A 10463-nucleotide genomic window follows, 5' to 3' on the forward strand; every position below is an offset into this window, starting at 1 on the left:
GATTTTGGGACCCCCATGTAGCTTGCAAAATTTATCCAAGAATAATTGAGCTACCTGTAAAGCATTATAGGGATGAGTTAGAGTAAAGAGATGTGCATACTTTGTGAATCTGTCAATAACCACCAGAATTGTATTCTTTCCAAAGGAGTTAGCCAGGCCTTCAATAAAGTCCATAGTCATATGTTCCCAAGCTTTAGATGGTACTGGCAGAGGTTGCAAAAGGCCCGGGTATGGTACATGTTCAGCTTTGTTTCTCTAGCAAGTATCACAAGCTTTGACCTTTTCCTTGATATCCTTCATCATACTCGGCCAAAAGAAGTTATCTTTCACCCTTTGCTGAGTACCCAAGATTCCAGAATGACCTCCTCACGGGGTGCAATGCATTTGCTCAATTATCTTGTCTCTGATTTGGCCATTATTACCCACCCATAACTTGCCATTCATTCGTAAGACTCCTTGATGAAAGTGACATTTGGAACAGCAGTGGAGTCCAGAGTTAATTGTGCCATCAACTTTTGGGCTTCTTGGTCCCCATCATAGCTGTCAATTAGCTCGTGAACCCATTTGGGCTGAACAACTGATAGTCCATAGCATTCTGATGGCCCAATATCTTCGCTATTGGATTCAAATTTTCTGGATAAAGCGTCTGCCACAACGTTATCAACCCCTTTACGAAATTGTATTTCATAGCTGAGGCCCATAAGTTTGGAGACACCTTTATGTTGCAAAGTCGTAGTCACCCTTTGATCCTTCAAGAATTTGAGGCTGAAGTGGTCTGTCCGGATAATAAAATGGTTGGGCTGAAGGTAATGCCGCCATTTGTCTACTGCCATCAGTAAGGCCAACAGCTCCTTCTCGTACGTGGTCAAGCCCAAATGTTTTGGGCACAAGGCTTGGCTTAGAAAAGCTATTGCCTTGTGATTTTGCATCAAGACTGCTCCAATCCCTGTCCCACTTGCATCAACCTCAATAATAAATGGAACAGAGAAATCAGGAGGTCCCAGAACAGGAGCTCTAATCATGGCATTTTTCAGTTCATCAAACGCCAAAGAAGCTTTTTCACTCCAACTAAATGCTCCCTTTTTTAACAATTCAGTTAGGGGCCGGCTAATAATTGCAAAATGCTTAATGAATCGTCAATAATAGCCGGTTAACCCAAGAAATCCCCTCAGCTCTCGTACATTTTGTGGATAAGGCCAATCCACCATTGCTTCAACCTTTGATGGGTCAGTACTCACCCCTTGGCCTGATATCAAATGGCCCAAGTATTCAATTTGGGGTCGGCCAAAACAACATTTTGACATCTTAACGAACAACAAATTGGCCCTTAGAACTTCAAATACCATTTTCAAATGCTGCAAATGATCTTCTAGGGACATACTGTATACTAATATGTCATCAAAGAAAACAAGGACAAATTTCCTTAAATATGGACTGAAAAGTTTATGCATCAAAGCTTGAAATGTAGCTGGTGCATTAGTAAGGCCGAAAGGCATTACTCTAAACTCCCACAATCCATGATGAGTTTTAAATGCTGTCTTGAATTCATCCCCTTGCCTCATACGTATTTGATGGTATCCGGACCTCAGATCTAACTTGGAAAAGTAAGCAGCCCCATTAAGTTCGTCAAGCAAATCTTCAACTACTGGAATTGGATATTTATTCTTGATTGTGATGTCATTAAGCCTCCAGTAATCCACACAAAACCTCCATGTGGCATCCTTCTTCTTCACTAAAATAACTGGAGAAGCAAATGGGAAGTACTGGGTACTACAATTCGCGCATCCAGCATCTCTTTCACCATTCTTTCAATAGTGTTCTTTTGTTCAAACGAATACTTGTAAGGTCTTTGGTTGATGGGCTTAGCTCCAGGTTCTAGTTCAATTGCATGGTCACGGTCTCTTTTTGGTGGAAGTCCGTGAGGTTCTTTAAAAATATCAGCAAAGTCTCTAATTAAAGACTTAATGGGCTCAGCTAATTCCAACAGAGGGTCAGCAGCTACACTGGATAGCAACTGGGTTGTCATGACACAGCGGCCCACCTTCAACAATCGTTGTTTAGATTTAGCATCCGCCGATTCAATCAAGCCCACATCGTCACTGCTATTTAATGTGACCAGCCTTTCACCTCTGAAAAATGAGATGCTACGAGGATGGGTGTGCAGCAAAACAGGCGTTACAGAATCGAGCCAATCCATTCCAAGTACAATGTCACTACCACCTGCTCCTAACACATTCAAGTCCCACACAAAGGCCTCTCCATTCATTGTCCACGAAAATTTTGAGCACCTTTGGTTGCATTTCATTATCTGACCATTAGCCACCTTCACATTCATGATCCGATCAGTAGGTACCATGTTCAGTCGCAATTGCTTAATAACTCGGGGATCCACAAAGCTATGCGTTGCTCCGCTATCGATAAGGACCATGACGGGAAATTTCCTTATCCGCCCTTCAATGCGTATTGCAGTGGAGGACCCATTTTGGCCCAGCATAGCATTAATCACTACCTCTGCTTGTTCAGTCTCTCCTTCACCCGTTGCATCATTCTGCAATTCTTCATCAAGGGCCTCCATAAATGTCTCATCACCTTCCATCGTATTCAATGCCTTGGGCTTGCATTGGTGACCAGGAGAGTATTTATCATAGCACTTGAACCATAGGTTCTGCTCTCTCAAGGCCTCGATAGAAAGGTTTTTCTGGCCCGTCACCTTGAAGTTATTTCCCGAGCTTCGACCAGCAGAAAAAGGAACCTGGGCTTTGGCTGGATACTGTGATGGGTTGGGCTTGGGCATTTTGGACAAGGTCTGTCTGGCAGAAGCATTGAGAGAACGCTCATAACGTTTGGCAAACTTGTATGCTTCTAACAAAGTTTGTGGGTTAGCCACATCAACCAAGGGCCCAAGTTCTTCTTTTAGGCCGCCCACAAAGCATTCAATGAAATAGGCCTCATCTAAATGGGGCCTAGCTCGTAAGACATGGCAGCGTAGATCCTCGAACTTCTTTTGAAAACTGTCCACATCAGCCCATTGTTGCAATCGGTTGAACTCTGTGATTTCATTAAAGGCCTTGGATTGACCATAACGTTCACAAATATCCACACAAAATTGGGGCCAAGTAACATAACCTCCATGGTCTATCATATAAGAATCATACCAGTTATCAATGGCCTCCCTGGTATTGATGGCAACATATGTCATTTTTTCGACCTCAGGGACATGGTACAGGTTGAAATAATGATCATAACGCCGAATCCAAGATCGAGGATTAATACCATCAAATTCTGGGAAAGGCAATTTCCCTTTTGGCATACGCAACTGTTGAGGTTGGGCTTCAGGTGGGGTAGGAAAATGGGCTGGTGTGTGATAAGGATGGGATATGAAAGTAGTGTATGGTATGTAGGTATTTGGGTCGAAATTCCCATCTGGGCCTGTGACGGAATTTGGGTTGTGGTCATTATTGGTGTATACGAGGAGAAAGGGGCTGAGGATGGGTAGGATGGCAATTGGGAAGATGAAGTTGTGGAGTTGAAAATTCCAAAGGTTAAGGGCATCACCGAGTTTGAGTAGGAAGGGGAAATTCGACTAGGCATGGAACGGGAAAAACCAGAAGTGGTACAAGGTAGACCGGGTATTGAAGGTTGAAGATGTGGCTGGTTGTGTGAAAAATAAGGGCTCATGGGGGCAAATGTCAAAGGGTCACTAGATGGTGTTGTATAGGTTAATCTGGGTAGAGGGGTAGGCGTGGGAAGAGGTAAGCCGCTTATTGCACCGGAATAAATGGGAGTCGTCGGGGCCGGCGGCAACCACAACCCACCGGTGACACCAGTGTAAGCCGGTATTAGTGGGGCTGAATTAGGATGAGTAACCCCTATTTCTGACGATGGGGTTACCTGTGCCGATGTAGCTCGACGAGCTCTATGAACAGATGACTGTCCCCGACTCCAAATACGTACCTTCCTGAGCTAGCGCCATGTTAGACTGTACATCCTGCCAGAAAGCTTCCCTCCGATGAATATCCACCACCAACGATTCCCAACGTTGGACTGCAATTTCTCGTTTCTTCTGCAACTCCTCCAAGTCCTCAATCCTCTTGCTAGAGGTTGCTATGAAAGCTTGGATCTGTGTTTCGAGGTTGGAAGTACCACCCCCGTCGTCGGAGTGTCAGGTCTTATCCACCATGGTTGCCCAAGATGGATGCTCTGATACCAAAATTGTAGCGTGTAGAGCTACAGCAGTTGGATTGAAGGCAGCTCGTGAACCAAGAGAAGAAAAGAATAAAAAAAACTAAGCAAAACAGTAATTGGGATTCATAATATTTGAGTGCTGATTACAATGCATAGGAAGAGAATATAAAGATGATAGAGGCACAGCTGTACTGGCCATTGGTACCTAATGGACAGGTGTCCTTGATTCATTAGACTATGTACTAAAGACTAAATTGTAATATTCCTAAACTAGGGGACTATAACATAAGGACTTATAAACAATTATAATTAACTAAGGCCCTTCTCAATTCCTTCTTGATCTCTAATTCAAATTCTGTCACACTAATTCGTGACACAAAATAAGCAAATTTTAAAAATTTGGTCAAACAGACAATTAATTAGTTTAATACTACTGTTTAAAGAACAATGATTGACGTACCATGAGTAGAAACAACGTTTTCAAATTGGAGCTTCTGGATGACCTTATGTTGACAGTCGTAATCTTTTCTGTTAACGAAAAATTAACTTCTCTTGCTAATTACACTGAGAAAAGGTACTCCACTATGAGTACTAAAGAATTATTTTGTTAAATTTGATTCTACTCGCGCGCTTAAACTGCAGTGCTCAAAAAAATAGAATAATGCAAAATCTGATTAGTTTATGTTTTATTGCATGGATTACGGAGAAAAAGTGTTCAAAGTATCTAAAGCAGAGGGACCGGTCTTTCGACATTCGGTCAAAATTATCAGTAACTTGAATGGTTCCCTCAATTCTGTCCATAGGATCTAAAATTTTAGTTTTATACTCTTTAAGATCCAAAATAAGTAATTTTTTGGCTAAAATTTTACGGTATAGTCAGTTTTCGAACTGGTCAATCAAAAATAGCCAGCGTTTATCAAGTCAATAAAAAATAGCCACCGTTTTGCTGCAATAGAGACCGGTCCAGTATAATATACTGGAGTTTCGGTGCACTTGTGTATGAACTCCAGCATATTATGCTGGAGCGGTATACTTTGCTGGCTCCAGTATAATATACTGGAGACTGGAGCACTGGTGCTCCAAACTCCAGTATATTATACTGGACCATTATACTTGTTGGAACTCCAATATATTATGCTGGAGTTCTAGTGTATTCATGCTGGAACTCCATCATATTATGCTGGAGTTCCAACATACTATCCTGGAACTCCAGTATAATATGCTGGAGTTCAAGTATACTTATGCTGGAACTCCAGCATAATATACTGGAGTATTTTCCGGGTTTTGAACAATGTTTTCGCTCAGATTTATCTTTACATAAAAAGTGGCTAAATTTCGATTACTTTTGGAATTGGGCTATTTTTGAACGACCTGTTGTAAATCTGGCTATTTTTAAAAATCACCCGATTTTTTGGCCTTTTTTTTGTGGTCTAAAATAAGTAATTTTTCCAGATTTCAAGAATGAATTAATTATTTTTTCCTACATTGCCCTTGGAGTAAATAGTGGTGGAGTATGTGTTACTGTTAGGACTGCTTATGTGAGATAGTAAAGGTTAATATAGTCAATTTAATTGCTAATTAATGCTAAAAGGTGAATTTTTTAATATGTGTGAAAATATCCAAAAAAATCACTTATTTTGGACCGGAGGGAGTATGTTCTAACATTTAAAGTTATGAGTTTATATTTACTATTTATTATAATTTTAATAATTTTTTATACGCAAATTTATATACCGCGTCGAAAGTACTGGATTCAATTGAGCCCGATAGTTTTATGCCGCGTCCGCCCTTACTTCTTATCCAAACCAGGGGCAGATCTACGTAAAATCGATATTTTTTATTTACATTTCGTATATATACTAAAATTTATAGATATCAATATGTGTATTCAGTTTTTACTATAATATTAATAATTGTACATAAAATTTAGAAGAAGAAGAAATTTTTTTGAACACATCAAAAATACTTTAAAAATTGTGATTTCACTATTGATTATAATATATTATATTAAGAATCAATAACAACCCAAGGTAATCCATCGTATTAAGAATAAAATGAAAATCTTAAAATTATAGAAACGTCATTGATTTTGAAACAAGACCGACAGTGAGATAAATGGAACATAGGGACAAGTGAAGAACACTAGTCCTTATTCCTTAAACCTTTTATATACCCTCTTCCTTCTTCTTTCTTCTTGCATCTACTACTTCTCTCTGCAAATATGGTGGTGAAGGTTTCAGTTTTGCTTCTTTTCTCATTGCTCTTCACTGTCTCTGCCGTTCGCCCGGCTCCTCCTCTTGAAGGTAATACAAAGCTCAAACATTAATCTTTTAATATGCTATAATTTACTTCCCATTACTTAATATGGTCAATTTTGTTACTTATTTTAGTATAAAAATGCAGTCTTGGAACTATCTCCTACCAAAAAGTCGTTATGACTGTTAACTTTATATTATGCTCTTATGTGTTAAAGAAGGTTTAGCTATGAAATGCTACTCAGCTCCGTTTAGAGAGGAGGGTTCACATTGTAAAAGAGCATTTACTTAGGCTTCACACTATATCTCTGTTTTTTGAGCTGCTTTGTTCTTCATAAAAAGGTATGCTTCTCTTGTTTGTTTGTGTATCTTTTGTGCTCAACATTGTGTTAAAGAACATTCTGTTAGGATCTCTACTTTTATATAGTATGTTACTCTTGTTTGCTTGATGGAGTTTTTCTTTTTAAGTGGTGAGGGGTAAGGTAGAAGCGGATTCAGTATATGAATTTGATGGGTTCGATATTTATTTTCTCGCCATTAAATCTGTAGTGGTCTTGCAATTATGGCTTCAGAACTTAGTATTGTTGAAGTTGTATTGATATTTCACATATATTATGTTCCGCCTAAAAAATACTGGAACTACATTGCATCCACCTCTTGCAAAGATTGTTTCTGTGCTCAAGAGAACAGGGTTTTTATATAATGAACGTTTTCTTGGATAGCCATGTTACAGTTGATGATTGATTAAATATTCTGTTTTCAGGACTACTTCCAAATGGGAATTTTGAAGAGCAGCCAAAGCCAAAAGACCTCAAGAAAAAAACAGTACTTGTAGGCAAATATGCTTTGCCCAAGTGGGAAATCAACGGCTTTGTGGAGTACATCTCCGGCGGGCCACAGCCCGGCGGGATGTACTTCCCAGTCGCCCACGGCATCCATGCCGTGAGGCTGGGGAATGATGCCTCAATTTCGCAAACAATTCCAGTAAAGAAAGGCTCTTTGTATGCACTCACATTTGGGGCATCAAGAACCTGTGCTCAAGATGAGGTCTTGAGGGTGTCGGTACCTCCTCAAACCGGGGACCTTCCTTTGCAGACCCTTTATAGCAGCAATGGCGGTGATACTTATGCTTGGGGTTTCTATGCTACTTCTAATGTAGTTAAAGTTATCTTTCATAATCCTGGAGTTCAAGAGGATCCAGCTTGTGGTCCTCTCTTGGATGCTGTTGCTATCAAAGAACTTTTCCCTCCTCGCCCTACCAGAGGTATATTTTCGGACCTTATTTATGCTTTTATCTGGCTTTTTAGTGATTGGCATTATAAGATCAAAGGTAATGTTAAAGATGTATTATTTGTGGATCTAATACTTCAAAGGTATATGAAGAAGTCCTATCAAATGGATATCTGTTCTTAGATATTTTAACTTTCTTTGGAACGAGATGGACCAAGAAAAGCGAAATGGATATAGAGGACTCGTGTAGCTAACCCAACTAGTTTGAGTTGTAGTTGATTGATTGTTGGATTTATTTATTTCAATTGTTTCTCCTAAGGTTACTATATTTTGATATCATTGCTTGTTGTACCCTGGGATCCATGTGCCTGGCATATGGAAGAAAAACAAATAGACTCCAAATTTGAAAGAATCAATGGATTCTATACAAAGTAATAAAGTTTTTAATATGTTGAATGTTTCTTTTCACTTCTATGTTTAATATACCTTCCATGTTTTCTGTGGTATGTTTTAGTGAAATAATACATTTATAACCATGTATCCAATATATGAAGGATTTTGTTGGGGTGCAAGTGTGAAATTTTTGATTTCTTGATTTTGCTCTTTGGTGTCCTGCAGTGAACTTGGTTAAAAATCCTGGTTTTGAAGAAGGACCTCACCTCTTGATGAACTCTTCGCACGGAGTTCTCCTCCCTCCCAAACAGGAAGATTTGACATCCCCACTTCCAGGCTGGATCATTGAGTCACTCAAAGCAGTGAAATTCTTGGATTCAGCTCATTTCAATGTCCCGTTTGGCCGAGCTGCAGTTGAACTACTTGCAGGGAGAGAAAGTGCCATTGCCCAAATCATTAGGACAGTCCCTAAGAAGGTGTACGCCTTCGCGTTCACTGTTGGTGATGCAAAGAACGGTTGCCATGGCGATATGATGGTTGAAGCATTTGCTGCTAAAGAAACATTCAAAGTTCCCTTCAAGTCACAAGGAAAAGGCAGCTTTAAGACTGTTAGTTTCAAGTTCACAGCTATTGCAGACAGGACAAGAATTACTTTCTACAGCTCTTATTACCATACAAAGATCAATGACTATGGAGCTCTTTGTGGTCCTGTTGTGGATGAAGTTAAGGTTACCCCTGCTGCTTAGAAGTACACTCAGAGCTTTTGTAAGAGTCAATAGAGTTTTTATGCAATGTTAATTTCATACTTATCAAGCTACCACTGAGGCAATTGCTGTCTTTTACCTATGTGATTGCTTAAAACTATGAATTAGGCCTGCTGTGGGACGTGTACCATTGCTTTCAAGGAAGTGTGGATCTAGTTGAACTTCCTCTCCTTTACTATGTGCACTTTGATCTTGATTCTTAGATAGTCAAGAAGTAATATATAAAATTGTACTAGCAAGGATGAAATATAGATGAGTTAATACCCTAAAACCCGTCTAAATTATATAGCTTTTGTCAAATGTCTAGCTCTATCGCATGTTCCCGAAAATCCCTTCGAACTATATCCCCTTCATATAATAAAATCCCCTCGTCGCTTATGTGGCGTTATGTGTGTAATAAATCGCCCAAGAGCTGCGAGGGCTAACAAATACCCCATTAAAATGGCGTGTCTAAAAGCTAATTAGCCCTTTTTTTTGAAAATTATATTTCTTTTTATTTTCTCCTCTTTTTCTCTATATTTCACCTTCCTTCCTTATTTTTTTCACCTTTCATCATTTGAATTGAAATTTTCTCTCTTATCAATTTTTTTTTCTTATCTTTCTCGTTTTATCCGTCCTTCATTTCTTCTAAATTTATTTGAAAGAAGGGACACCCTTCAAGTGTTTGTAGAGAATGAAGTTTAATGCCTTTCAAGAAATTGGGGAATAGAGAAATAGGACCCGTGTGTAGCTATCTTCTTTAACAATTTAGGTATCTCCTTTCAACAATCTTCAGAATTTAGGTATATCAAAACCCTAATCTTCTATACCGATTTAGGAGAAGAAACCCTAGTTTTTCCGATTTTCAAACGGAAGCAAGAATAGACAATGCAATCAAGGTTAGAACCAAGATTAATGGAGAAAATCGCTACTGAGTATAGCCATTCTCTGATGAGAGCAAAGAGAAAATGAGTTTTTTACAATTGACCCACTAGATTTAACCCTAGCCCCCTTTTTTATTTTTACGATGTAAATTTTTACAATGATATAATAAAGGGTACTAAAATCTTATTTAAGTCTGTTTTTTAGATTAAGATAAAGAAATATTCATGTAGATTGGCATGTGGCAGATTTTAAAAATAATTTGGAGAGTGTATTACATGCACTAGTAAGAATGCGACGAGGGGGCTTATTATGAAGGGAGATATAGATCAAGAGGTCTTCGGGGACATGTGATAGTTTAGGTAAGCAACTGACAAAGATTGTATAGTTTAGACGGGTTTTAGGGTATTAACTCAATATAAATTACATTACTAATCTTGTCACTTTAGTCACTTAGTTGGATTTCTTTTTCTTTCTTTTTGTTATACCCTTTCTGTCTAATTTTTCTGGTCACTGTACAATCTCACAATCCCTTTGTCAGGAATGTATCTCTAATCAATTCCAACTCCTCTTCAAACGCATACCCCTAAAGTGTTTCTGGCTCATGGCCTTCCTTTAAAAGAAGAAACTGTCTTTTCATAAAGCTTAATAGGCTTGTATATATACTGCTTTGTTCTCTTCAGTGGCTGCACCCCAGAATAGCCAGAAACAACTAATTCTAAGGGGCAAAGTGAAATAAATCACTTTCAGGTTTCAGTTTACCTACAATCTCAAT

The 10463-nt window shown here is 38.9% G+C and overlaps 2 protein-coding genes across 2 annotated transcripts; one reads left to right on the forward strand and one right to left on the reverse strand.

The window, feature by feature from the left end:
• Positions 1-440: 440 nt before the first annotated feature.
• Positions 441-4384, reverse strand: LOC109218971. Its single transcript, XM_019383373.1, has 6 exons — positions 4333-4384; positions 4178-4251; positions 3955-4120; positions 1839-3429; positions 1182-1770; positions 441-1079 (listed from the first exon to the last, which is right to left on the reverse strand). The coding sequence occupies exons 1-6, from the start codon at positions 4382-4384 to the stop codon at positions 441-443; spliced, it is 3111 nt and encodes a 1036-aa protein (XP_019238918.1).
• Positions 4385-6233: 1849 nt separating this feature from the next.
• Positions 6234-9078, forward strand: LOC109218974. Its single transcript, XM_019383376.1, has 3 exons — positions 6234-6488; positions 7204-7704; positions 8289-9078. Exons 1-3 carry the CDS (start codon positions 6407-6409, stop codon positions 8807-8809), a joined length of 1104 nt encoding a protein of 367 aa, XP_019238921.1. The 5' UTR covers positions 6234-6406; the 3' UTR covers positions 8810-9078.
• The last annotated feature ends 1385 nt before the right edge of the window (positions 9079-10463 follow it).

This window comes from Nicotiana attenuata, unplaced genomic scaffold (genome assembly GCF_001879085.1).
Source record: "Nicotiana attenuata strain UT unplaced genomic scaffold, NIATTr2, whole genome shotgun sequence".
NCBI lineage: Eukaryota > Viridiplantae > Streptophyta > Magnoliopsida > Solanales > Solanaceae > Nicotiana > Nicotiana attenuata.

Bases quoted from the DNA above. Each gene is read 5' to 3' on its own strand.
- LOC109218971 (XM_019383373.1), bottom strand. From the start codon at position 4,384: ATGGCCAGTACAGCTGTGCCTCTATCATCTTTATATTCTCTTCCTATG. The intron at 4,252-4,332 runs GTAATCAGCACT...TTGGTTCACGAG, and splicing joins ATATTCTCTTCCTATGCATT to CTGCCTTCAATCCAACTGCT. The intron at 1,771-1,838 runs GTATTCGTTTGA...CGCGAATTGTAG, and splicing joins ATCAACCAAAGACCTTACAA to TACCCAGTACTTCCCATTTG.
- LOC109218974 (XM_019383376.1), top strand. From the start codon at position 6,407: ATGGTGGTGAAGGTTTCAGTTTTGCTTCTTTTCTCATTGCTCTTCACT. The intron at 6,489-7,203 runs GTAATACAAAGC...TTCTGTTTTCAG, and splicing joins CCCGGCTCCTCCTCTTGAAG to GACTACTTCCAAATGGGAAT. The intron at 7,705-8,288 runs GTATATTTTCGG...GGTGTCCTGCAG, and splicing joins CCCTCCTCGCCCTACCAGAG to TGAACTTGGTTAAAAATCCT.